Source organism: Ochotona princeps, chromosome 19, assembly GCF_030435755.1.
Source record: "Ochotona princeps isolate mOchPri1 chromosome 19, mOchPri1.hap1, whole genome shotgun sequence".
NCBI lineage: Eukaryota > Metazoa > Chordata > Mammalia > Lagomorpha > Ochotonidae > Ochotona > Ochotona princeps.
The window spans coordinates 22,600,396-22,627,940 of NC_080850.1; the positions used below are offsets into that span (position 1 = coordinate 22,600,396).

Here is a 27,545-nt window from a genome sequence, read left to right on the forward strand (position 1 = left end):
ATTACAGAATGACACATATTTCTTGGAGAAAACCTCAAGCCACATGAAAGGCGTGAAAGTACACGTGGTGTACTCTCCCTGGCCCCTCCTTGTCCCCAAGATGTTTAAAAATTAATTTTTTAATTACATAAGAATAAGACTAGATTTACTATGTAAAGAATCAAAATATTTTTGGTTAAAAAAAAGAGAAGTTCCTTTTGTAGGTTTCCACCCAAGGTTCTTCAGTGGAGCTGTGTCCTCGAAACTGGGCATGTATCTTCCAGATCTTCTGTGTACATTTCAAATTTTACACACACACACACACACACACACACACACACAGAGTTTTATGGTTTTTTTTTAAAGATTATTTTTTATTTGAAAGGCAGAATTATAGACAGGAGAGACAGAGCTCTTCCATCGTCTGATTCACTTATTAAATGGCCACAGCAGCCAGAGCTGGGCCGGTCCGATACTAGGAATCAGGAGTTTCTTCTGTCTCCCACATGGGTGCAGGGACCCAAGAACTTGTGCTGTCCTGTACTGCATTGCTTTCCCAAGCACATTAGCATAAAGTTAGATTGGAAATATAACAGTCAGGTCTTGAACTGGTGCCCGTTTGGGATGCCAGCATGGTCGGCAGAGGCTTAGCCTATTATTCCATGGCACCAACTCCTGTGTATTTTTAAAGAACATAGGTCCCTATTACACATATAAACCATGCTCTTTTTTTTTTTAAATTTCGTGAGAATCTTTGATTACAATGCAATTTACTCCCTTTTTTGATAGCTACGTAGTTTTTCATTGGATGACTATGTCATTTTTTTTAACTAGCCCCTTTTTTTCCTGATTAATTAATTGGAGAGAGAGCTCCAATTTGATGGTTCACTCCCCAGATCCCCCCAATAGTCAGGACTGAGCCAAGCTGAAGTTGGATCTGAAAATTCATTCCAGGTGTGCCACATGAGAGAAGGGAATCTGCCTGGAGCATCACTGCTGCTTCTCGAGGTCTGCATCAGCAGGCAAAGGGCATGAGGAGCAAAGCCAAGACTTGGCTTACAGGTCCTGCAGTGTGGTATGTGGGCATCTTCATCGGTGTCTTAACTGCCAGGCCACATGCCTGCCTCTCACCAGCCCTTCCGGGTGAACATTCAGGATATTTTTTTTCCCCTCAAAATGCATGTGACAGTACATTTCTTTGTCCAATCCCTGTGGACATTAGTGCCAAGACCTCTAGACTCCCTGATGGTATTATTGAACCTGTCAGTCACTCTTACTTATGTGATTGAAACCTCCCCAGGCACACCTTTCTACAAAAACAACTGTTCTCTTTCCTTCAGGCACAAGCACAGGGTGTTAGAAAGGATGCTGTGGGCCACCCAGCTATGAGAAAAGCAACTATATAGCAAGGCCACATGGGTCAAAATGTACCTGAAGGGGTAGAGGTGGAAATCAAGCAGACCACACCTGGAGTGTCGTGTCTACTTCCAGGCCCTGCTGCCCACAGGATATGGGAAGGAGTGTGCAGATCAGCTTCAAGGGAATGCTCCACATCTCTCTAAGGCTGATGTGGAGAGGAGGGGTATCTTGTTCCTAGTTTTGGGAACTCCAGAAACCAGAGCAAGAACCAGCAGATCTTGGAGCTGTGTAACTATAGCCAGCCAGGGAGTCATCTTGGGAGGACATTGTGAGCTGAACTGTTGTCCCAGGCAGTTTTGCAGATTGGATCAGCATGGGAAGGAATTTGCCCCGAGCTTCCTCGCAGTGTGAGATGCTACTCCCTGGTAACTGTAGGTGATCAGAGGCACACTGGGTCCTGGAACCATAGTGTTAAGAGACATGTGGGGCTCAGCAGCGTGGCCTAGTGGCTAGGGTCCTCGCCTTGATCCCATATGGCCTCTGGTTCTTATCCCGGCAGCTCCACTTCCTCTCTGTCTCTCCTCCTCTCAGTATATCTGACTTTGTAATAAAAATGGAATAAATCTTTAAAAAAAAAAAGAGAGAGAGAGACATGTGAAGGCATGTGGGGAGAGCTGCGTGCAGACCTGACTCCCTTGGTTTCAGCCTCCTGCCTCTCTGGACAGTGCAAAGTAACAGAGGAAGCACTGATGAGTCTGGCGGATTGAGGCTAGAGTGTTTTGTTTTTTCCACTGTGTCCTTTAGGCAAATGACTTTACCTCTATGAGCCTGCCTCTCCTTGTGAAAAACAGAAAATGCTCTCTCGCCAGGGGTTTTGCTTTCCCTGATGCAAAACCAGGGTGAGAATTTTCATGTCTGTGTGGTGAGAAGAAAATGAGGTACTTGTGGCTATTGGTGCAGCCCAGGGCTTGGCCTATGGTAGTGCCTAACAGACAAGCTGCCATGCCCTCTGTGGCCTTATGTTAGTGCCCCATAGTCCTCTCCTGCAGGATTTCTAGTCAACCAGTGTCCCTGGTGCAACACCAGTGCTAGACCCAGGCTGCACTGACCCAGGTGTCTGGCAGTGCTGTGTAGCCTGGTCTTGCAGGCTGAGGGAGACAATATGGACCCCTCTGTGGGTGGCTCAGCAGAGGGTGTAGTAAGGACACAGGGCAAGTGTGTGTCTAACATGAAATACAGTGTGGCTGAGGACTGGGTACCTGGTGAGGCAGAGGGAAGAACCTGGTAATGGGCTGTAGACTTCAGGCAAGGATGTTTGACTGCTTTGAGGGTAGTAACAACACCTCAAAACACTCTTATGGATCAGGGAAATCCAACTGGACCTTAGCAGGGATGGAGCTGAGGGTGGTAGCCATCTTAAGTCAGGAAGGTTCTGGATGGTGTTAACAGGAAGTTGCAGATTCTGAAACGTTAGAATCAGAGGGCTTCTTGGAGATTGGCCTGTTGGCCTCTGTGTCAGATCATTGCTGTTGTAGTGATCCCTCTTGAGGCACTTTGCCTGACTCACACAGTTCCTAAGCCCCAATTCTTTTGATGTAGGTGCTGTCTTCAGTGCTGTCTGAACCTGGCAGTCAGCAACTGGGATTAGCTTAGTTCTCTATTATTATTATTAGTAGTAGTAGTAGTATTTGGTTTCGTGAGGGCAGTTGAGGGATCACAGCAGTGCTGGGAGGAAGGTACAGAGATGCCCTGTATGCTTCTGCATAACCCGCCTCACTGGCAGCATCTCCTACAGAGGGGCACATATGTCACCATGGCTGCACCTGCACTGGCAGATCATCCCCCAGCACCCATAGTTTACATTAGGGTTCACTCCTGGCCATGTACCTCCTATGGCTTTGGAAGGATGTACAGTGACAGGTATCCACCATCTCACTGTCATAGTAATCCTGCTGTGCTTTGATGGATGGACCTGGGGCCACTGTCTCCCTGACTTTGACACTGGCGAAGCAAACTAGAAGACATCACTGGAATGGGAATGTGGATGGCTTTTTGCTTTTGTTTGGACTGCAATTTCACAGTGGTTCATCCCCTTTCTTGTTTCTTGACAACCATGAAACTGAGGCTTAGCGATCGCACTCCCTCATGAGCCTGTCATCATGTTCCATGGACTTCTCCAGCTACTTGTTCGCTAGATACAGTGTTGTACCCCAGGACCCTGCCAGGGCCAGCAGTCAAATGAGGATTTGCAGGTTACTTAGAAATTGTGTGGAAGCCACATATTAGTTTACCAAGCCGACAGAAGAGAACGAAACACTGTTAGGAGCGAGAATACATGGAGGAGGAGGAAAGCCTTGGCCTTTATATCAGCTGGTTATAGTTGTGGGGTTGCCTCTGCCTTTTGCTGAATATCTACTGTGTGCCAAGCAATGAGCTGGATATTCATCATTGTTTTAAAATTTCCGTGTCTATTTGAAAGGGAGGGGGAGAGAGAGAGAGAGGTATCACTCATCCAGTAGCTACTTCCGTTGAAACAGCTGGGCTGAAGTCAGAAACAAGGAGCTCAGAATAGGTCTCCCACATGGGTAGCAGGGACCCACAGACTGGAGCTGTCATCTGCCTCCCAAGGTGCCTTTTGGCAGGAAACCAGAATCAAAAGCAGAGCTGAGTCTTGCATTCTCATATAGGATGTATTATCCCAAGTGGTAGCTTAACCACTGAGCCAAACAGCTGCCTCCGTTCATCATTATTATTTTGGAAATTTTATTGTAAAATGAATACATGAAGGGTCTTTGAAAAGTCATGGAAAATACCTATTATGAAAATACTATGTATATATTTCAATTTTTGCATCAAAATAAACTTACCTTTTAATTTTATTTTTCATAAACTTATTGAAGTACCCTCTATATGCTTCTTTTTATGTAAATCAGATAATCAGCAAGTAGAAAGTGCAAATTCCCTACCAACTGAACACGAGTTATTTAATTTAATTTCTTCCATCTTGTACCAAATAGGCTCTACAATTATTCCTGTTCTACAGGTGAAACAGCTGAAGCTCTGAAAAGGGGAGTGACTAACCCAGTGTCCCCCAGGCTGCAAAGATGGTCAGAGTTGGGGTCAGTGCAGGGGATCCCCCAGGGGCAGCATTTGAGGAGGACTTGCCCTTAGGCTTGCATCCGGGCCCCACCTTCAGTGCTGCTCCTTGCTTGTCCCCACCCTCTTCAAATCCCTTCTTCCTGATGCCAGGACTGTGTGTTCTCCAGTATGCGGATCCCTTCCCTTCCTTGACTTGGTGTTAGCTTCCCACAGTTGGAGAGGTTTCCATCCTCATGCCTGCACAACACACTACTTTAACATGATGACATTAACACATTGCATTAACACACATTGTGTGTTTTAGTCTTTCTTCCTTCCCACCTTCCTTTCTTCCTTCTTGCTTTCCTTTCCCTTTCCTCCCTCCTCTCATCCTCCTTCCCTTCCCCTTCCCAGAGCAGACATTAGGATAAGCCTTTCTGACCTCTGCTCATGCACTTGCTTTCCTGGAGACAGGTCCCTTCCCCATTGTGCCATCCCCAGGCACTGGCATCAAGGGCGACATCAGCAGCCATGACTTCCTGACCCAGTGCAGAGCTCCCAGTGGGTTTCTCCTCTTAGGCCAGGGAGAGCCCCATTTCTTCTTCCAGTCCTGGGAGGCAGGTAGTAACCAGAAGTTTACATAGGGGGCCTCAATTTCCTTATCTGACAGACCTGCACCCTGCCTCTTGCCAGGATGGCTATAACTGAAAAACAGTGCCCAGTGATCCCCTGTTTGGCTGGTGTTGCTGGCTGTGCAGGGGAGCATCCTCAGGGAGCTAGGAAGCCCTCTCTTGTAGCCTCCAGAGCCTGGGCCCCCACAGCACCGTGCCAGAGCTGACCCTTTCCAGGCAGCTGCTGGGTATACATGTCATCCTGAGTCAGCCTTGTTTACCCTTCCCCTTCATGCCAAAGTTGAGTTGGGCCCATGCTCTGTCCCCCACACAGCTCATCTGCTCACATGCCAGTGACCCTGGCAGTTTCAACAGCATCGCTTCCACCTGTCTGACCTGCCGAAACCTCCCACCTTTCTGAACTGGGTCTTTCTGGTGGGCAGTTCCAGGGCCCCTCCAGGGCAGACTGTAGGATGTTCTGCCCCCAGTCCGGGTCTTACTTTGGAAGAAGGACTGAGCTAGCTGCCTCCTACTTGCCAGTTACTTCTGGTACAGGCAGAATATTGGTGTCTTACTCTTGGTGGGTCACCAGCTGATTGTAGCTTCTGCAGTCAGGCCCAGGGAGTACACAGTCTGGAGCCAGAACCAGCAGGAGGGCAGTCTGGGGGGTTGCTGGTTTTGGTGGGGGTGCAGCACAGGGATGAAGATGAGGTTGTAGAGCTATAGGTAGACTGGAGAGGGAACAGTGACATTCTGGTTCCTGCTGCACCCTGACTTCATGGTGGCTTTGACCTTCTCTGCCCTGCTTGTGCTATGAGCTCCTGCCCCACAACTCTGAGCTCTGAAGTCTGCCCCTGCCCCACATGAGTGATGTGGTCAGTACATCCTTTGCCCCTTTTTGATGTCACTGTGTTCCCATCACCAGATCTCTGTCAGTTGGTGACACAGAGATTGGCTCATTGTCCCTGGAGAGTCCCTGTGCATGGTGTCTGTCCCCGGGAGAGCCCATCCACCCGTCACTGCCCAGTGCAGGAGGAGAGTTCCTGTTGGCCCCACAGTCATCCTGACCACCTGGGCATGAGGTCAGCGGGGCCTGGAAACTCCCTGCTTGTCTTTGTCTTCTTTCCTCCCAAAGTCTAGGCTCTGCTGCAGGTGGCTCCTCTGGTCTCCCAAGAGGGTTTTCCCACCAGCTACTGTTTCCCAGCCTCCTTGCCCAGGGCCTGGCATCCAGGTCTCTGCACTGAGGCCTGAATGAGGCAAGATAGCCCTCTCCCTGACCCGCCTTTTGTTCCCCAGAAATCCCCTTACCCCTTTCTGCTCAGGGCTGAAGTAGACTAGGCGTTGCACAGTTTGGAGGATGGGAGGATGAAATTTGTTGCTGTGGCTTGCATCCTGCTCTGACGCTTGGTCTTGTGCCTGAGCATCTCTGTGCTAGCTGTTGCAGGTTAGTATTCAGGGTGTTTGGTCAGGCTCTCCCTGGGATGCCTGCACATGGTCCGGCAGCTGGTGGATCAGGTCAAGGGCTCTGTCCTTGGAGCTCTGTGGCAGCCCTGCTCCGTATTGATTCTCTGCTATACAAAGTGGGACATCAGCCCTGCTTCCATGGGGTTTCTGGCTGACCAGGTCATCCCGCCAAGAAGTCACAGGTCACCCAAATCGTAGCATGGTGTCAGTTCTGAGTTTGATATAGGCAAAAGTGAGTGAGGGGCAGGAGCCTTTCTTGCTGCCACTGCCCCCTCCGGGTGGCTCCAAGTCCCTGGCCGCCCTCATTTCAGCTGACCCTGGGCTGGTGACAGGCAGGCAGGCAGAGCTGGGGAAAGCTTTCTGTGACCTCAGAAGTCCTCAACCAGATGGGCAACTGCTTATGCTGGTCAGATGCATGCCAGCTGGGGTGATCAGGTGCATCAAGAGGAAGACAAGCAGACAGGAAGCCCCCTCCATCCTGCCCCCCCCATAACATCTTTGCACCTTTCTCTATGCGCAACATTGTGCTGATTGCTTTTCCCACAGGGTCTCTGTTGATTGAGTAGATGCATTTGTGCTTTGTCTTGATGCTGAGGGACATTGACCTTTCAAGTTAAAAGCAGGTCTCACCACTAAGCAAGCAATGACTTTTGTGCTGGGTATGTGGGTAGCTGTCCTTTGCCCCGGAGGGCACCTTGTAGGGCATGGGTGCCCCCTGCAGTGTGTGTTCCTCTGGTGTTCATCAACCTTTGGTGGAGGGCCTCCTGCTCATCAGAACTTTGCATTCCTGACCCCGCCCATCTGCTTGTTAGTTCACGGGTTTGCTATGGGGTAGGAGAAGCAGCCCCAGGGTGATCTGAAAGCTTAGGAGGGCACCCTTCACACAGATGTCGACTCCCTCCCTGTCATTGCGGCCTATGTGCTGTGGAGGGATCCCTGAGTCCCGAGCATAGCCAGAGGCTCAAGTCAGCCTTGGTTGGCAGGCAGGTCTAGCTTTGCTGTGATCATGCCTCAGTGTCTTCCTTGAACCTCAGGCGTCTGCCCTAGAAGGCCAGGGTCTCAGAGCAGTTTTGCACCCTGAGATAATGCACCTGCAGCTTTTCATGCAGTGCCCCGAGAGTGGCTGGTTCCTGGATGGCAGTATTGCTAGTCTTGTTTCACACTTTGCTTTCCATGATTGTCATGTGTGTTTGAAGCAGCCTTGGAGGATTCTTGATGGAACTAGTGGTGCTTTTGAAGTGGTTATCTTGGCAGGGAGGTTTTAGGATCAAGTCCTGGTGAGACCTTTCAGAAGAGGCCTGGTTGCTGAGTTGTTTTTCAGGCTGATGATTGCATCTGTTTTTCAACCCCAGGGCCCTTGCCCCTACTGTTCTCCATGCCTAGTGTATTCTGTCCCAGTTATCTTCCTGGCTAGTTTGCTCACCCATCTCAATCTTCACCAAATTAGCTCCATCTCCATGGGGCCTCTCCTATCTACTCCACTTAAAATGAAAGTCCCTGCCCCTTCCTTCCCTGCCAAATTTTAGTCCATAGACTTTTAAAAAAGATTTATTTATTATTGGAAAGTCAGATATACGGAGAGAAGGAGAAACAGAGAAAGATCTTCCATCTGCTGACTCATCCCCCAAGTGGTTGCAATGACTGGAGCTGAGTTGATCCGAAGTCAGGAGCCAGGAGCTTCTTCTGGGTCTCCCACATGGTTGGAGGTTCCCAAGGCTTTGGACTGCTCTCAACTGCTTCCCCAGGCCACAAGCAAGGAGCTGGATGGGAAGTAGAGCAGCCAGGACACGAACATATGTGATGCCCATATAGGACCCCAACGCGTGCAAGGCGAGGACTTTAGTCACTAGGTACCATGCCAGGTCCTAGTCCGTAGGCTTTTAAAAATACATTTATTTGTTTATTTGAAAGGCAGAGTTACTGAGAGAAAGGAACAGACAGAAGGAGAGAGACATCTTACATTCCCTGGTTTATTCCTCAAGTGGCTGTAAAAGGCTGGACCAGGCTGAAGCCAAGAGGCAGAAGCTTCATCCATGTTGGTAACAGAAGCCCAAACAGTCCAGCTGTCTTCCCCTACCTTCTTTGCCATATTAGCTGAGAGCTGGATTGGAACTGGAGCATCTGGGACTCAAACCAGCGTTTTGCTGTGATGCTGATACTGCAGGTGGCAGTTTAAGCCACTGAGCCACAACATTGGTCCTGTCCAGACTTATTTTTTATCACCTGAAAGACTTCCTTCTACTGTACCCACCATGCCTCTACCACCAAAACAGGACTTCCCTGGAGGATTTTTGTCAGTTAGGCTTGCTAACAACTGCTCAGCACCCAGACTAGCTCCTGTACCAGGTGGGAATTCAGTAAATAATTTTTGAGTGTAGGCATACATAAATGAATGAATGGAGAGTTTCTCTTTGAAGCCACAGAAGCAGGATTCTCAGATCCCTCAGCAGGGTGGTTTCCAATGAAATAAAGCAGATGTGATTGAGCAGATTAATGTAGAAAACCCACTACATGAATAGAGAATGGCCTGATGGAAAATTCATCTGTTCATCAGAACTGGCCGGGCCAGACCATGCGTGAGCCAAGACCAAAGGAGGAAGCGGCAGGGTATTAAATATTAGTCAGGGTTTTTTTTTCCTTCCTCTTTTTGTTTCAGAAGTCTACATATACGCTTACCTTTTGATGGGATTGACTTGCTAAGCCCTCAGGGTACAAGCGTTTCACTTTAAAGATCACTGATTTACTTTCATACTTTCATTTCCCATCCTCTGGGAGGGGAAGGGACTGCCCAGCACCCATAGTGGGTTCTCAGCCCAGCCTCTGTTCACTCGGTGAGTGTGCTTACTGGGAACTCGCTGGGCACTGAGGAACCAGAGATGAGAGAATAGACAAAGTCCCTGTCCTGTTGGCCTTCACTGACAGGACATGTGTTCAGGCTTCTGGGATCTAAATCCAGGTTCTGTCCCATAGCGTACTCCACACTGTGCAGATGATTGCCATTAAGATGAACCAGCAGTGCAGCGAGGCTGCTGGAAGAAGTGGATGCCACTCTTGGGTTGCATTAAAGAGAACAAAGTGTCCAGGTCCCTGGAGGTGACTGTCCTGGCCAGCTGTACTGCGGTCAGAGTGGCCCAGGGCACTGTCTTCCATCCTGGGTTGTGGGTTCTGTCCTCCGGAGCACTGACAGACCAGAGAGTCCCCAGAAGGACTCCCAGTGGCCTGGCCAGCCCCCCTGATGTGCCGCTGTTGTCCTTACAGCCTGGTGGTTGCCACGGCAGGGGTTGAGCCACCCTGATGGAAGGGAGAGGACCGTACCGGATCTACGACCCTGGGGGCAGCGCGCCTCCAGGAGAGGCATCCACAGCTTTTGAGCGTCTAGTGGAGGAGAATTCCCGGCTGAAGGAACAAATGCAAGGGATAAAGATGTTAGGTAAAGCAGCCCCTGCACCTCCCTGCAAGTTCCCTGCCTTGTAGCCTGCGGCGCCGGCCTCTCTGCCTGGCAGCACCAGAGGGCACTGCCTCTGGCCTTGACATCCCTCTGACACTGCTGGCCCAGTGCTGGATGCCACCCCATAGCTGTGTCCTGGTGCACATTTGTAGCTTGGTGAACAGACTGCCAGCCCTGACTCCCTGCTATGCCAAAGGCTACTGTGAGTGGCCAAGAGGGAGACGAAGGAGAGGGAGCTGGAAGACCTCATCTCCCCTGAGGCTCCAGACAGAGGGAGAGCCAGTATCGCCAGGGCAACCAGGTCACTGAGTCCCCAAGGGCCAGCTGCAGCACTTGCTTTGCATCAAGTGGCAGTGGGGCCCTCAATTTCTCTTTTCCTTTCTGCTCATGCTGTTCCTAGTGGCTCTGTGGGGCTGAGTGGTCCCTGTGCACCAGTACTCAGCTTGCATGCCAGCCCCTCCTTCACGTGAGATTCTTCTGATGTCCTTTTTGTCGCTCCTCAGCTCTTGCCCTGCCCTGTCGGTATTTCTTCTGGGCTTGGGGCTGCAGGCAAGCCTGGCCCTTGGGCTTCTCTGTGCTTTCTCCTGGCTGGCAGACCCGTGCTTGGGGTGGTAGCTGGGGAGGAAGGCATAAGTTTCCTCAAAATCCAGAGACCTGTGGGTGTGGTCCAGGGCCTCTGGCCCATGGGTAGCCCCTGCATGCCATGGTGGTAGAGCCCCCTCGCTCTCTGGGGGTGGGGGAGTCTCCTGGCAGGGTGGGGAAGGTGTAGGGCAGGAAGAGGGTGCCAGGCACCAGGAGTTCTTCCCAGTTCCTCTCCACTTTCCCTGAATGCCAGGTCTTCTTCCTTAACCACAGCCTAGTTCTAGAGGTGGGTCAGGGTAGGCTTTGTCCTACCCACCCCACCAAGTGATGGTAGGAGTAGAGTGCTAGGCCTGGTGCCTGGTGAGCCAGGCAATGTCAGGCAGTGTCGGGATGGGGGCATGAGGTGGAGAGTGGTGGGGCCCCGAACTGAGTCAATCCTTTCTGCCTTGCCTCTCCAGGGGAGCTTCTGGAAGAGTCCCAGATGGAAGCATCCAGGCTCCGGCAGAAGGCGGAGGAGCTGGTCAAGGACAATGAGCTGCTCCAGCCACCTCCTCCCACCTTGGGTAGCTCCTTTGACCACCTGGCTGAACTCACAGGTACCCCGGGCTGCCTGACCCTTAGCAGTGAGCTCCCTTTTCTGAGATGAGAATATCCTTGGGCCATAGACCATTCCCCAATCTGTGCTGTGGCTGCGGTACCTACCTTTCCAGAAAGGGAAATCAGATGTGGAAGGGACTCCAGAAGACTCTTGTTAATAGTGACCAGGGATTCAGCAGTGCTGAGACCCTGCAGATGTTAGCTTTAGGTCACAACAAGCCACTGTCCCTCAGGGTCTTCATCAACAAATTGGCCGTCACATTTACTGAGCAGCAAATGCCTGCCAGGTAGAGTGCTCCAGACAGCTATCACATGTCACTCGGAGTTGGCACAGGAAGGAAAGCTCTTCGGTCCTGTCCCTCTCCCTCCACTTTATAGTTAGGGAAGCTGACACCCAAAGGAGGACCTGGGCGTGCCTGCCAGCCTGCTGCAGTGTAGTTAGTTCAGGTGCAATTTCCTGTGTTACACAGTAAAGGCAAAGGTGGCTGTGGCTAAGGTGGTAGCCCTGTGTGTGGTGGCAATGCATTCCTCAGGCACACCTCCAAGTCCAGGACAAGTCAGGGCCTAGGGAGGAGAACCCCTCACATGCAGGACTCAGGGGCTCTCTGCCCAGCTCTGCCTTTGGGTCTCCTCCCAGGCCTGCGGGGCAGCCTTCTGTTTACAGAGTAGACAAGCAGAGAGAGGCAGCCGGGGGAATCTCCAGCTTCCCTCCCCTTGTCCACTCTGCAGCACTTCTGCATCCCCCACCTGGTGCCAGGCCCAACCCAGAGCTAGACAGGGAGCCTTCCTCAAGGGCTCTCTGCAAACAGGGCACCAGGGGCCTGAGGTGGGAGAGCCAACTCTGGTCCTGGTTTTGTGGTTGCTGGCTGGTGACTGTGGACATACGGTCACCTTACTAAGCCTCCATTTCCTTGCCTTTACAGTCAGGGTGTGAGAATGTACAGAGAAACCAGCATCTCTGTCATTGCTGCAGTAGCTCCAAGGTAGCAAGGAACAGCAGCTTTTCCCAGAGAGTCCATTGCCTAGGATCTGTCAGGATCTGTCCCCAGTCACTGCAGGGCCAGTTGTCTCCCTGGGCTACCTGGTCCCGATGGAATCCCTTCCATTTTCCCCAAACTCAAGTGGAGAGCTCCTCAAAAAAGCTCTTCTGTCAGGGCCTGTCCTCGACAAGAGTGTCGTCTGGGTCTCTGCCCTCCCTGTCTGTTCATTCATGCTCTCTTGATTCTTCAGGGAAGGACACCCAAATCCCGACACCTCCCGCTGCACCTGCGTGTACCAGTGACAAGCCAGCTCCAGTTCCCAAACCTCCATCCAGTGTAAGTTGTATTTGGAGTCATAACTAGAGGTTGGGCCCACCTCAGGATCTTTCTGGCAGATCCAAAAAGATGAAGAGAGAGTGTTGGGTTCAGATGCTGACTCCTCGGTGACATTGGCAGGTCACCAGTTTGGGACCTCACTCCCCATTTTGAAATTAAAGTTGTAGTTAAAATTTACCAGGAAGGCACTGGTCCGTAGCAGGACTTCTCACTGAGTATTGCACCCATTGTGCAGATTCTGCCTGGTGCTGGGGAAGAGAAGATGAACCATGTAGTATTCATTCTCAAAGAGCGCTTGGAAGCCGCCTTCTGCAGATCTGACCCCAGGGGCTGTGCTGGTGTCCTGGGGCTAGAAAGGATTCTAGTGCTTCCGGCTTCATCCTTACAGGCCAGGTTCCCAGAGAAGGGCCTCTTGCAAAGTCACACAGATAATGCCTAGCGGGAAAGGGAGCTCTCTGGGTCAAAGTTGGGACCCAGAGTTCTCATTGGTGTGAAGCTCAGCTGGAAGCCAACCACAGCGCTCTCCCACTCATCCTGCCCTGAGCCAAGGTGAGGGAAGGCTCAACCAGTCCTTATAGTTGTAACCCAGGGGAAGCGGCTGTCTCAGTTGGACTGCCAGCCCCGTTGGCTGGTTGAACAACCTGTGAGTTGTTCTAGGAAGGCACAAGAGGTGTGAGAAAGCCTGGGGTTGCTGGGCTGCCTGGATTTGGGTGAATCCTAAAAAGGTTCCACGTTTGTTGAGCGATCTGTAGAGCTTGCCTCAGATTCTTCTCCTCTGGGATCCCCCAGACTAGGGTAGTAAGGCTGGCACAGGACCTTGCTTGGTGGTGGCCCTGACAGCTGCTGTTTGTGTGGCCTGGATGGGATGGGCAGAGGCATCTGGGCCTAGGAGACAACCCTGGGGCCTCGGGAGAAATGCTGGCTCTGTGGGGTTGGGCTGGGTCCTTGTTTTCATGTTCCCTAACTCTTAAGACCTCAGCTTCCTCGTCACTCTGAAGGTGCTAAATCTCTCCAATCTTCTCCATGGGTTGTCTTGGGAGGCAGTAGAGTGCCTGGAAATGTTTGAAATGTATAGGATTTTAAAAAGCACATCTCTGAAGTGCTGGCAATTTGCAGTCAGCTGGGCAGGGTTCCCCTTTTGCAGATGAGGAGATTGGCTGTTGTGGGGATGTGCCTTATAATCACACCAAAGGTTGTGGCACACTTGCTGGCATGCTGCCTCGGGAACTAGGGAGGCTTATCTGGACAGTTGCCCCCGCAGGGTGGGCTGCTCCTAGGAGCTGGGTGTGATGCGAGGTTTCTCCTGCCAGGCTCCACCCTCTTTATGCAGCTCTCTGCTATAGGCCTTCCTGCCCCTCTTGCTGGGGGTTTTTCTCCTGTGCAGCCACTGACTTCCCTTCTGCACAGGGCACCTCCTCTGAGTTTGAAGTTGTCCCCGCCGATGAGCAGAGTTCTCCGCCTGAGAGCAGCGCCTGCCCTAGAAACAAGGTGGTAAGTGGAGAGCGTGGCCCCGGGCACACCCCCCACCCTGCTTCCTCTCCGACTCAGTCACCTGCTCCTATGTGAGAGGCACAGTCAGTGCCCCTGGGGAACCTGGGGTCACGTGGGGAGTCCGAGGGGCTGGACCAGGGGTGTGCTTCTCGCTCACATATGTAAATCCTGGGCTGGTGACTTCCCCAAGTCAGGGCACGTCGGCATCCGCAGCTTGTGAAAGCCTGGGCACTTGACCAGCCCTGCTGGCCTCTACCAATGAGCTGGACACCTCCAAGCACTGTGACTCAGCTCCTAGCCTGGGAAGTGGAAGGGCCAAAAAGGCCCAGAGCCACCTAAAGCAGAAGGGTTAACTCCAGGGCAGGCTCTTGGTCCCTTCTCAGGCTTCCCCTTCCTCTGCTGCACACACACATGTACACATGCACACACATGTATACACATGCATACATACATTCTCTCTCTCTCTCTCTCTCTCTCTCTCTCACACACACACACACACACACACAGTCTTCTAGCTCTAGAGATCCACTTTCTCATTCTGTATCTTACAATGCATGCTGCCTCTATCCCAGTTGTGTCTTCCTTCTGTTTCTTCTTAAAATGATCAGAGATTTTCGATAAGCACTGTGGAAGGTTTGAACGATTCTTCCCAGATCTTAAATTCCTATGTTCCTGTCTCTCTTCCCATTTTGAGCATTGTTGTTGTTATGTGAGCAACAACGTTTGCTCATTTATGATTTTTAGCTACTTGAGAGGCAGCAGTACAGGCATCTAACTCATCACTGACACCGTTGTCCTTCCCCTGTTCATTTCAGTAAAGGTTTGAAAGATCTTAGACCTTTCTCTTTGCTCACTGACTGCCTCTTGTGTCTGAGATTCCGGGGGCAAGGCCCACAACCTTGACTGTATAACTTGTACTTGAATTCCCCTGGTGAGGAGAGGCTTATCTTGTGCAGGGCAGTCCTGGATGTCTCCTGGGACCTGCCCTGGCCCCTTGGGATGCTGGCTCGGGAGGTCAGGTTCCTTGTAGGAGAAGGCTCCTGTGTTTGGCTCTGTGACTTCGTGTTTCTTCTTCACCCTTCGGTGTGCCTCATCTGTGCTGAGACCAGACGAGACCACCTCCCTACCCTCTGCAGCCTGAAATCAGAGGGTTTGAAATGCGCCTGGGGCCTTACACTGATTGAGTGGCACTGTCATCTCAGACTCTTGGTGGAGGGAGACAGTGGGGACTGAAGGCAGAATTGGGAAAACACCATTGTCTCTTGTGAGAAGGAGGCATTGACAGTATGAGAAAGCATTCACTAAAGGCTGGGTTGCTACAGAACTCGGGGGAGCCACAGGGCAGCCCAACAGAGCACTGGATCGTGAGTCAGGAAGGTCAGTTCCAGCCATCACTCAGCAGTGACTCACCAGATGGCTGTGGGCGAGTTCCTCCACCCTGCACCTTGGTTTCCCAGTCTGAGCCCTGAAGTCCCAGAAGTGCTTATGTCTTCTGGGTCCCATGGATGCTTCAGGGATATCCCATTGAGGGGCTAAACCATGGGCAGTAAGCAGAATGGAAAGCAAGCCTTATAGGGGCAAGGGACCCTGTGGAGAGGAAACCCAGAGGGACGTGGCAGCTCAGGCGGGGAGGGTGGGGAACCCAGCTGGCTACTGTTGCCCAAGAGAACCCTGCTATGGGCCTTCACACCTGGCTGGGGCACTGCACTTGAGCCCATGAGCAGTAAGGGACCACTGTGGGCCCTTGGTTGTGGTGGTGGCTTAACTAGGGCAGTGCCTTTGGTAAGAGTATTCTACATTAATTGGGGGTTGGAACGGAGATGCCGATAAGCTCCATTCCTACCCAGTTTGCTAACTGGGATTCTCAGCCTGTTTTGAGTCTTGGGTGCTCCAAGAAACTGGTAAAAGCTTGGATCTGTAAGACCTGAGCTGTGGCTACCCAGTTGAGGTTCTCTGGGCTCCAGAAATGGGTAGATCTGCTGGAGTCCCTTTCCTGGGCTTGCTGCACTCATGTGGATCTCTCCTCATCAGACTGCCAGGTGCAAAGGATGCCAGGGAGGGTTCACGCCTCTAGTGGATGAGGATGCTGAGGTCCTATAGCTAGTCGTGCACCCCAGGCATGCCACAGGGCCAGCATGTAGGAGGAAGGTGGCCCTGCTGCTGTGAAACCAGCCAGCAGCCTAGGCATCCTGGCTCCTGCCCCATGAGTCAGCCTCAAACAGGGAACCTGTGTAACTAGAGAAGTCCCCTGAGCTGAGCTGAAGCCACAGGGAAACTGAGTCATGAAGAATGGGGAAGCCGAAGGCAAATGGGGTGGCACACCTCCTCATGCCTGGGTAACAAGTGGTCTCTGTCCCCACCGCCCATCCCTCTTTCCCTACAGGAGCTGGGCCCCCTGCCCCATGAGGACAGCAACCTGATGCTGCACCTGCAGCGGCTGGAAACCACCCTGAGCGTGTGCGCCGAGGAGCCCGACCACAACCAGCTCTTCACCCACCTGGGCCGCATGGCCCTCGAGTTCAACCGGTTGGCCTCCAAGGTGCACAAGAATGAGCAGCGCACCTCTATCCTGCAGGTGGGTCAGGCCCTGTGGCTTTGCCAGGGCCACTTCCTCCCTGTGCCCCAGCTTTTCTCAGGGGCCAGGGCCACCATGGGAACTTCCAAGGGCTGTGTGGCAGACAGACTCTGGGGTTCTAATCAGAGCGGTCAGGAGGGTAAGGAAGTTGTGGGAAGGGATGGAGGAAGAGGAAGGAAATGGGGAAATACAGGGTAGGCAATGCAAATCATGTGGTTGGGGATGCCCTTGAGGCTGAGGTTGGGAACAGGGGTGTGGCCCTGCCTTTGAGCTTCAGGTGCAAGGTCAGGGAGAGGGGACAAACAGCCATTCCTGAAGTGTTCCTGGCCCTGCCCCGGAGGGGAGCTTCCTCATCTCCATGTCACAACTGGGGAACTGGCTTCCCAAGGTGGTTGCTCTTGGCCCAGGGTCACCCTGCTGGTATGTGGTGGCACTGCATTTGGAACCTCAGTGTGGTGGAATCCAAAGCCCATGCCCTTCAGCATCATCCCCAGCTGCCTTCCTGGTTGAATCCATTCAGCAGCTTCACTATGTCGTGGAAATGGTCAGCTGTCCATGTTAGATCAGGCCAGGCCAGGCAGTTGTGTGCTTGTCAGTTGCAGTAGGGATTGACCTTACGTCTCTTCTCCCCTTTGAGCTTGTTCCTCCTGGTACTGGTCTGCTAAGTGGAGAAGCTAGGACCCTGAAGAAGCTGTCTCAATGTAGAGCATAGTAAGTTCTGGAAGAGTGGTCACCTTTAGGGCTTTATGATGTTGGGTATCCATAGCAGACAGAAGGTTTTAGTTTTAAAGGCTTTGGAGAGTACAAAGGGTTCACTTAGGATTGGTGACCATTCCAAGGTGGTGTAACTGAGGCCCTGGCAGGACCTCCTTGGGGTCCAAGCACCTGCCACTGTAGTGTGCCAACCACTTGGATTGAAGTCTGTCCCTTTCTAAAGTACCTGGCTCTGGGTCAGCCGGTCCTCACTGCAGTCGCAGCCTGCGTTCAGAGTGTCCTCTCTTGACATCCACCTAATCTGTCCTGCAGACCCTTTGTGAGCAGCTTCGGAAGGAGAACGAAGCCCTGAAGGCCAAGCTGGACAAGGGCCTGGAGCAGCGGGACCAGGCTGCTGAGAAGCTGCGGTGAGTCCAGGCCCTTGGGAGAAGAGCAAGGACCTTAGAGATCCGGGCTTGGGCCCCTGATTTTGGAGTGAGGTCTGGGGTACTGTGATACCACATCTCCATGAGAGGCTTGGAGAAGCACTGGCCCTTGAAGGGCCCCCTGCACTTATGCAGGCCACATCCCTCTGTCCAGGGGAACCCTGCTATTGGGGGTTAGAGACTTCTTAGGGAGTCCTGGCTTGGCAGCAGGCTGGCTGTGAGAGACCCTCTCTGGTTCTCTTGGCCTCAGGCAAGGTCTTACCTTGTGTCCCTGGACTCAGCTAGACCTGCTAGAACAGTGGATCTGGAGTCTGCAGGCTCTGTATTTTAAGGCCAGCATTGTGACTTGTTTCCCTGTCTGCTTCAATACAGGGAGGAGAATATGGAACTCAGGAAGCTGTTGATGAGCAGCGGACACAGAGAGGGCACCTCAGGACAGCCAGGCTCCCCAAAGGTGGAAGGTGCTGGCAAAAAGGTGGTGGCCGGGCTGCAGCAGGTAAGTGGTCACGCAGCCACACTTCAGCCTCTAATGGTGGGCTCGCCCCCCAGCCCAGGCTCTTCCACTGGCAGGAGGTGCTGGTGGTTAGCTGGCCCCATGGCTACACCTTTGGGGCTCTCCCTCCTCAGCCTTTATTCTGCATCCTGTTCCCTGGAACAGCCACAGCTGCTGCCCTCACACGGCTCCGTGACCTTTGCTCAGAGCAGGTGGTGTTGAAGCCTTTGTGTGGGAGCATTTTCTCCACGCCTCCTGGTCTTCCCATGTCCCTCTACAGTCAGTGTAAGAGGTCAGGCTTTGGGCCCATTTCAGAATGGGAGTGTGAGTGAGGCTGAGCAAGCCCCTCAGGGGATTTGGCTAAGCACCAGTGATCACACTTGGGGAGCTCTGAGATGGAGAGCAGAGGATGCTGGTCAGGATGGACAAGGTCTGCAGTGCCCAGGCCAGCCTCTTCCCTGTCCTGCACAGCCAGCCCTGCCTCACCGGCAGGTCCCACCTGCAGGTCTGCTGCCTCCATTCCCCAGGGCCAGTCTTTGCCACTGCCATCTCTGCTGACCTGAGTGCCAATTCTGAGCCAACAGGTTTTTCTTCCCTTAAATGTGGTTTAACAACTGCACAGTGGGGCTCAGTGACTCTGACAACCCAACAACTTGGCAGCCAGCCTGCTGCCAAGCCAGGACTCCCTAACATAGCTCAGTTCCTCCATGGTTTACCCAGGGCTTGCTGTCTGCTGCTGTAAAGTGGCAGCTGGGACTGCTCCATTTCACAGCGATGGCATAGGTTTGGGAGCCACTCAACATGATGTCATCAAGATCCTTGCACCGCTTGTTGTCAGGCAGATGGGCCCGTAAGTGGCAAGCATCTGCTCATCCCTGGTCTGCTAAACCTCGGCCCACAGAGGCCCTCCCATCCTCCATTCACCTTTCAAATCAGATCCTGCCTTGTCTGCATTCTCATAGAGGTCACGTACGGCTTCCCTGACCACTTGGAGTGTGGGCTCCATGCGCCAGACCTCTTTGCTTTTCCAAAGTCTCTTTCCTGTCCACTCATTTCGCTGGGCTGCCCCAGAGGCTCAGCCAGTGCAAATGACTTCCCAGGCAGCCTGGTGTTGCCAGCCCCGCCAGAGCCAGCATGTATTCTAGAGAAATCTCTGACTAGTACCGCAGCCTGGAACAGGCACCCTGACCCTCTGGACCTCAGTCTCCTCTTCTGCAAATGGGGACAGTTGCACCACCAGGGGTCACTTCTGATTGCAAGATCACTTGAGACTTACACAGGAGTTGCAGGGGAGTCCCCACAGCCCTATTCTGTAATGCTGATAACTTTTTTTAAACACTTATTTTTATTTGAAAGGCAGATTTTACAGAGAAGGAGAGATAGAGAAATATTTCCTCCATTGGCTCACTCCTCAAATGGCCACAATGACCAGAGCTGAGCTGATCAGGAGCCAGGTACTTCCTCCGGTCTCCCACATGGGTACAAGGGGCCAAGGACTTAGGCCATCCTCCACTGCTTTCCCAGGACATAAGCAGAAAGCTGGATTGGCAGTGAAACAGCAGGGACATAGACTGGTTTCCAAATGGGATGCCAGCACCATGGGGTCGAGGATTAGCTTGCTGTGCCACTGTTGCTAGCTGTTAATGTTGACATCTTTGTGCAGTTTTATGGTCAAAGGTAGAAATTCACAGTGGCACCATACAACTAGCTAAGCTTTCACAAACTTCTTTCACTAATCACTGGGTTTGTACACATGCCCTCTCTCTGTGCTGAGATCTCCTGCTGCCATAAATAGTTGGAAAGACCCAGGGATGATGCCATGCTCGCAAAACAGGCTTAGCACAGCAAATGGGGACCCTCAGCTGTTGGATTTTCCTAAATGGCAGATGGACTGACTCTATAGCTGTTTCTTCCATCTCCACACTGAACCCTCTGTGAAGGCTCAGCATGCACCACCAGGAGCTAACAGGCCTCTTCTCCTTCTCCCAAAGCAACTTGACTTTCATGGCTGTGAGATAGCAGGCTTCCCTGGATCTTGCCTTCTTCCCAGGTGCCATGGTGTACCTCCAAGCTATGGCCTGTAGGTGGCACTAGAGCTCCACAGAATCTGTCCAAGACTTCACCTCAAGCCTCAGGGAAGTGTGGAGGGGTTGGGGTGGCAGAGACTAGAACCTGAGAAGCTCAAGGGTTCTGCTGCTAGAGGTGGGGGTGGTGGAGTGGCAGAGAGCATCTTCTGTTCCATCTTCTCCTTACGTCAAGGCCTCCTGAGGGTGAGGGTGTTGGCCTCCAGCTCTTACTGTTTTTCTTTAGGATTTTGATTTTGAGATCACCTCAGACTTACAGCCACAGTTCACTGCCCTCTCCCTAATGCTGATGCCCGCTTCACATGGTTCAGTGATAACAGCTAGCGGTCCCCACCAGTACTGTCCTGCCAGCATCACTCAGATTTCACCAGCGTTTTGCTCATGCTCCTTTCCTGAACCAGCAGTGGATCCAGGGCTCCCAACTGCATGAAGCTGCCCGCATTTCTGGCTCCCATCAGTGTGGCAGTTCCTCCGCTTCTGGGACCTTGGCTCTCTCCAGTTATCCTGGACAGCTAACTCCTTGAGTGTTCCCCAGTGGGGCTCATCCGATGTCTTCTGGTTTAACCACAGCAGTGCCATCCCATGTGTGCCTGAGTGCACAGAGGGTCAGCGTGCCCCGTGTCCATGTGCCGTGAAGGTGGCATCTGTCGAGTCTCTCCGCAGTGAAGTGACTTCCACTCACTTTGTGACAGATGAGCATTTACTGTTGAGGAGAGACAGACCATGCAAATAAGCCGTCACTTACCATCGGTGAATCCCACCTGCAGCTGTTAGTACTGTAGTGTTCTCATGGGGATTTTTTTTTTCTCATGGGGATTTTAATAGTCTCTCCTTTTTTGTGTACTTAGCAATTGGGATTCTTCTGTAAGCAACAGCTGTCCCTTCCTCCTCGGTTATTGACTTATTCATTTTTTTAAGTCAGTGTGTGCACTGCATACATATTCTTACTTATTTGTGTCTTTCTAAAAATGGGTTTTAAAGAACTTGTTCTAAAACAGTAGAAAATATCTTATTCTTATCTTGCTGGCCAGGGGACTGCAGTGTGGCTGCTGTGTGAGTAGCAGGGTAAGCTGGAGACTAGGCAGGAAGGTGGCTGTCCCAAGGGGTGCCGAGGGGAGGGGCGGTGTCCAGCAGCCACCTTGAGTCGGGGCAGGGGAGTGGCCTCTTAATGGATGGCCAGAAAGGGGAGCAGTCATTACCAGGGTGGTGTCCGGCAGCTGATAGGAGTAATGAGGTCTGGGGGGGCCTGAGCTGAGCAAAGAGTGAGCGAGAGAAGGTCTGCTGGTGCTTTAGGAATGCCTCTGTGTTTCTCCCCAGACTGGCGTGGCAGCTGGTAAGCTCCCAGACACAGGGGCCTTGTCCTCAGCCGAGAAGAAGGTGAAGATGCTGGAGCAGCAGCGCACAGAGGTGAGAGGCAGGGGCGTGGCGGTTCCTGTCCTACTCCTGCGGGTCTTTGTCACCCTGGGGAGTTGCCATGGCAACCACTGAATCATCTTCCTGAGGAAGGTCTGCTGCCTTTCTCTGAGATCAGGAAGTGGCATGTGGGGCAGGACCCGAACTTGTTGGGGCTGGCAGGTGGAGTATAGGGAAGCTCCCATGTAAACCCTGGGTGGTGGGACGTGGTGGTGTTGTTAGGCAGGTTTTGGCACTGGGGAGGGGCCAAAACACCCTCTTAAAAAATATTTATTTATTTATTTGAAAGGCAGAGTTACAGAGAGAGAGGGAGAGACCGAGAAGACAGACATTTTCCATTCACTGATTCACTCCCCAGATGGTTGCATCAGCCAGGGCTGAGCCCGGCTGAAGCCAGGGGCCAAGGAGATCATCTGGGTCTCATGTGGGTGTAGGGTCCAAGCCCTTGGACCATTGTCCACTGCTTTTCCAGGCACATTAGTAGAACTCCCCACAGCCCAGTTCCTCCTTCGTGGGTGGTGGTTCTGCCGGCCCCCTCTCACTACCACCCACCCCATCCCACCTTTCTGCCCACAGTGGTCCTTCAGCACTCTTTTTGTGTTGTTTCAAATGTTTCTTGGTTTCAAAAATAATGCAATGAGTATGATAAAAAGTTACAAATCTTCCCTCCTAGAGATACCCACAGTTGATAACAGTTCGTTGCATGTTCTTCAGCATTTTAAGGCAGAAAAATAAAATTGTGTCATAATTCTGCTCTATATTTTCCCTTCGTTCTTTTTTTAAAATGAACTGTCTTTGAGAATATTTATTCATGCCAATAACACATACTATCATCCTTCAATTTTTAGTACTTTTTGTCATGTACTTCAAGTTCCTGGAACAATGGAATTAAAAGATAAGTTTATTTCATTCCAGAATAGTTTTGAAAACAGATGTTGTGGCACAATGGCATAAGCCTGCATGCAGCACATAAGCAAGTGCCAGATCAAGTTCTGGTTGCTCTGCTTCCAGTCTAGCTTCCTGCTAGTGTTTTCTGAGAGGTAAGCAGATGAGGTCCAACTGCTTGGGCCTGTGCTGTCCATGTGGCTGACCCAAATGGACTTCTGGGCTCGTGCCTTTGGCCCAGTCCTGCCCTGGCTGTTGCAGACATCTGGTGAATAAAGTGGTAGATGGTACCTTTCTCTCTCTCTCTCTCTCTCTCTCTCTCTCTCTCTCTCCCTCTCTCTCTCCTCCTTTGTGGCTCTAGTTCCCAATTAGATGAAAATAAATAAACATTTTTAAAAAGAAAAACTATACATTTTTTTCATGATATGCATTTTCTGTGAACTCTTCCAAGATCCCTTGTGTAATTTTTTCTTAGGTTGCATGGCCTTCTGCATTATTTTATTTATTTAATGATGTGGTGTTTTTCTTCCCCAAGAAATTACTACAGCAAGGGTATGGCCAATAATTAGTGTAATCTGAGAACTAAGGAAATGGAGTAGCTGCCTTGTTTACTGAATGGGTACCCATTAGCTACTTATACTGTAATTTCCCTAATCTACCGGCTTACCTGCTTAGGGCAGCCTCTGGAGGTTTTGTAATATAAACATTGCCAAGATGATCTGCCTCCTGTGTATTTACTCACTTGTTTAAGTGTCCCTGTTGGTTACATCTTTGAGAGTAGAAATGTGGGGTTGAAAACAGTGAAAATATGAAATTGGAAGACAGGGTCCCAAGCTGTCCTCAGAGGTGTGTGCTCCATAATTGCATAGTTTTATGTCTTAGTGTTAACCTCACTTCCTTGGCTAGCAGACAGTGTAGTGCTGGATACTGGTGAATGTCTTGGAGGAGCTTGGAGTTAGTGAGAAATGAGACACTGAGGCAGCAGCTGCAGCCTCGCCTGGACATGTGCCACATGCGCCATGAACTGGTGTGCAACGGCAGTGAGCTGGCACTGCTTGTTTTTCTCCACTTCTCTCTCTCTAACCCCAAGCCTCTCCCTGCAGCTGCTGGAAGTCAACAAGCAGTGGGACCAGCACTTCCGGTCCATGAAGCAGCAGTATGAGCAGAAGGTAACCCCCGGGGGCTCCTGGCTATGCCTCAGGGTACCCCACTCTTTATCTCTCTGCTTCCTTCTTGGTAGAGCTTGGAGCATGCCCGAGCTGAGCTCTGGCCTGGCCGAACAGGAGCCCTGGGGAGTGGAGCCCTGCCTGTTTGCTGGGAGCATCCTGCATCCCTGCCCTCACATCCCCCTCCTGACCTTCCCACCCAGATCACCGAGCTGCGTCAGAAGCTGGTAGACTTGCAGAAGCAGGTGACAGACCTGGAGGCCGAGCGGGAGCAGAAGCAGCGTGACTTTGACCGCAAGCTCCTCTTGGCCAAGTCCAAAATTGAAATGGAGGAGGTGAGTATGACCCTGGCCCACAACAGTTTCAACACTCCCTTCCCCGTAGCCCAGAGTTCAATGTCGTGAACAAGCCAGGGGTGGGAGGTGGGAAATCAAGAGTTCCAGCTGTGGCTTTTCAAATCATCTTCACACAGAACTTAGTTAAAACCTCAGAGCCCAATACAGGGAAGCCTCAGGCCACGAACATTCAGGAAGCTCAGGCAGGCCTGCTGCATGGCACTTGATAGGGGTGGAGTTCTGCTAAGTGTGCGGAATGGTGATTACGACTTGTGACATTGAGAAGCTCTACTCATTCCTTCCTTCTTTCCTTCCTTCCTTCGTTGTCATCAGAGCTAACAGCTACTTAGCAGAAGCAGACAAGTCAAAGTAGGGCAAGTGTGACCAGGAAGTTACGGGGGCTAGATTTAGTGGCATTTTGCTGTCCCTGTTCCCTTCCCACACGTGTGTACACACTCACACACACGTTGCTGTGACCTGTAACCAGACACCTGGGCTCTTTGGTTCCTTCCCCATCCTCCAAGCCAGAGGAGAACTGAATGGGCCTCTGATATCTGGCCGTTGTGCCTGTGGCTGTCAAGAGGTGGATATGGGAGCTGCACCTCTGCCTTGAAGCCCTGTCTGGTTTCCTCTTAGTTGGGATAATTCACATTTCTTGTAGAGGAATATTTTCTGCCTCGTGCTGCTTTCGTTTCTTTGTTCTCTGGCCCCTACGTTCAGCAACTCTAAAAGCTGAAAAGTCCTTTGGACCTCACCATAGTTTATCACCTTCACAGATCACAGGAGACCCTTGTAGGACTCCAGCGGAAACCATGATTTTCCTTTCTAGAAATTGTATAGAGTTGGGGGTTCTCAGCCCTCCTGGGGCTCTTCTGTCACTCAGTTGAAGAATTCTGTGTCATGGCAAATCATTAAGCTCAGATAGGAGAGGGCCATGGCAGTGCCCAGGGCCCCAGCTGGCTGCAGGAGGAGCTAGCGTCAGCCTCCAGATGCTGTGTCTCCACGAGGACACCTCTTCCTGGAGGATGGGACCTTCTGGGCATGGCTGTGTTGGCCGCAGGGACTGAGATGCTGGCTGGGAGAGAGAGAGGAGGCCCGCGTAGAGTGAGGGCTGAACCAGCAGGGCAGTGAGTCCCCTACCTCCCGAAGAGGCTTGCTGTTTACCAGCCCTGTGCTCTCTGCAGACCGACAAGGAACATCTGACGGCAGAGGCCAAGGAGCTGCGCCAGAAGGTCAAGCATCTGCAGGATCAGCTGAACCCGCTCACCCGGCAACGCGAGTACCAGGAGAAGGAGATCCAACGTCTCAACAAGGTGGGCACCGTGACTGGTCCTGCGATGCTGCTTTGGATAGGCAAGGCTTCCCTGAGCCTAGTGGCCAACGGCCACCCCATCGCTGGTGCCCGCCCCGCTTCAGCTGGGGAGAGGTGACTGCTTGAGCACTGGATTGGTGTCACTGTTCCAGCCTATCCACAACCAGAGCATGCCACCCTGGGAAGAGCCTGGGCTCACATCCTCCGCACCAACTCCTCACGCCCCTGCACCTGCTGCCTCCTCTGGCAGTGTTGCCTCCACTTGACCTCCATGGCTACCTGTGCTCGTTGCTTCCGTTGAGATTTAACCTCCCATTTCCAGCTAAGTGTCCCCACTTCTCATTCATGTTGCCCCTTTGTGTGCTCCTAGAGTGCTACCACTCCATTCATATCCCTTCTCAGGGGCCCTGGGCCCTAGGCCCTGAATTCTATGCCTTCCGTCTGAGTGGTGAGCAGTGGGAGGTGTGCCGATCCCAGTGCCTGGTCCCAGCACATGTTCAGAAAATGTGGAGGGGAGTAGCTGAAGCACAGGGTCCTGCCCTTGCAGAGAGTAATGTGGGCAGTGAGTCCCGAGTGGAGGCTGAGTAACTTGGAAACCCTCTGCTCTGAGCCCAGGCAAGTGGCCATGGAGTGAGCCAGGCCTGGGAACCTGATTCCATCCTGGCCTGGCCATTCCTCCCTCTCTGGGCCTCAATTTTGCCATCTGTACTCTGTCTGGAATCATTCAGACCCTCACCACCTCCCAACCCAGGGGTTAAAGAAATGAGCAAGTGGAGGCAACTTGCAAAGGAAGCATGTAAGGCCTGTGAAATTTGTGTCTCAGCTTTTCCCTATTTCCCTCAACATCCTCACCCTGGCCCAGTGGGCTGTGGCACAAGTTCGGCATTGACTGGGCCCCAGGCCTGCTAGGGCAAAGCTTCCTGCTTGGTACTTGTGTTGGCTGGGCCCCTTGGGACCCAGAGAAAACAATGATCTGCGGTGAGCTGGAGGACTTGGGTCTGGATCTGAGCAGAATTTGTCCTTGTTAGTGATAGCAAGGATGACCCTGTAGAGGTTTTGGGGACAGACAGGCCGTCTGGAGGAGTGAGGCAAGGCAGATGGCCTGCTTTGCTTATGGGTCCCCTTGGGGCACAGCGAGCAGAATCCCTGCTGTTGGGGGCACTAAAGTTCAGATGGTGGTGAGGGTGGCCAGCCCAGGAGGTGTCCGGAGGTCTGAGGTAACATGTCCGCAGGGTTCCGGGGGAGGCAGTTAATGACAACCTTCTGAGACCTGCGAGCACCCTGTTTGCACAGAAGAAGGAAAGCATTCTGCAAACCTGAGAGAGTAAGGGTGCCTTCTCTTGGTTTTTTCCAAGTGCTGTTGGTTGGCATTTTATGTCATTGCAGTGTCAGAAAGGTAAAAGATTACAGAAGTGGAAGCTACACTGCTGTCTCATCTAACTGCAGAAGCGCTGGTGGAGTGGGGAGAGGCTGGGGTTGCAGAAGTGGAGGAATCCAGTGGAGGCTGAAGAATCCCAGGGCAGGGGTTGTCAAGGACACAGGAGCAGCCCCTAAAGGACGTACATTCTTCCTGGGTTTGGGTGCCAAGAACCAAGCCACACCTGCTCAAGGAAGGGAGCATGCCTCCTGCCCAGGAGCATCCCCACCTGGCCTGCTGGTTAAGAGCATGCGCTGCTGTGTGACTTTAGACAAATCATGCCAGGTGTCTGAGCCTGACTTTTGACACCTGTATGATGCAGGTGACGGTCAGCCTTTCCCTCACAGTACTGGGCACTGATGTTGTAAGTAGGGCAGCATTTATGAAATATTCCTGATCGTGGCGGTCATTGTTATCTGGAAGGGGGATCCCTGAGGAAGACTCTTGCAGAGTCCTCATCCTGCTGATGGTCCCGTTTGCCCTCTCGCTGATCCCAGGCCCTGGAGGAAGCCCTGAGCATACAGGCCTCCCCGTCCTCTCCAGCAACAGCGTTTGGAAGCCCGGAAGCAGTGGCAGGCCATCTAAGGAAGCAGGAGCTGGTCACGCAGAATGAGCTGCTGAAACAGCAGGTGAGGCACCCAGGAGGAAGTCGTGGAGGATGAGTGTTCAGCTGGGAACCTGTCAAGGGAAGTCCTCTTCCTGCTGGCTGTTCAGCCGGGCTGCTGGCTGGCTAAAGGCTTCTCCTTCCCAGCAGTGTATTCCCAGCTGAAGTTGTTCCTCAGCCATGTTTGTGACATAGCT

At 52.2% G+C, this 27,545-nt stretch overlaps 1 protein-coding gene across 4 annotated transcripts in view; it reads left to right on the forward strand.

Moving 5' to 3' along the window:
• The window catches only part of TNIP1 (TNFAIP3 interacting protein 1), a 43,646-nt gene that overhangs the window by 11,108 nt on the left and 4,993 nt on the right, over positions 1-27,545 (forward strand). For 3 of the 4 annotated variants that reach the window (XM_058677422.1, XM_058677423.1, XM_058677421.1), the window contains exons 2-13: positions 9,750-9,921; positions 10,980-11,117; positions 12,349-12,434; positions 13,842-13,925; positions 16,309-16,500; positions 17,527-17,621; positions 18,012-18,135; positions 21,534-21,623; positions 23,618-23,683; positions 23,884-24,015; positions 25,200-25,328; positions 27,242-27,373. In XM_058677422.1, the coding sequence (XP_058533405.1) occupies positions 9,786-9,921; positions 10,980-11,117; positions 12,349-12,434; positions 13,842-13,925; positions 16,309-16,500; positions 17,527-17,621; positions 18,012-18,135; positions 21,534-21,623; positions 23,618-23,683; positions 23,884-24,015; positions 25,200-25,328; positions 27,242-27,373 (1,404 nt within the window). In that variant the 5' untranslated portion in view covers positions 9,750-9,785. The remainder of the gene's footprint in view (positions 1-9,749; positions 9,922-10,979; positions 11,118-12,348; positions 12,435-13,841; positions 13,926-16,308; positions 16,501-17,526; positions 17,622-18,011; positions 18,136-21,533; positions 21,624-23,617; positions 23,684-23,883; positions 24,016-25,199; positions 25,329-27,241; positions 27,374-27,545) is intronic. The other variant, XM_058677424.1, reaches the window with a different exon arrangement.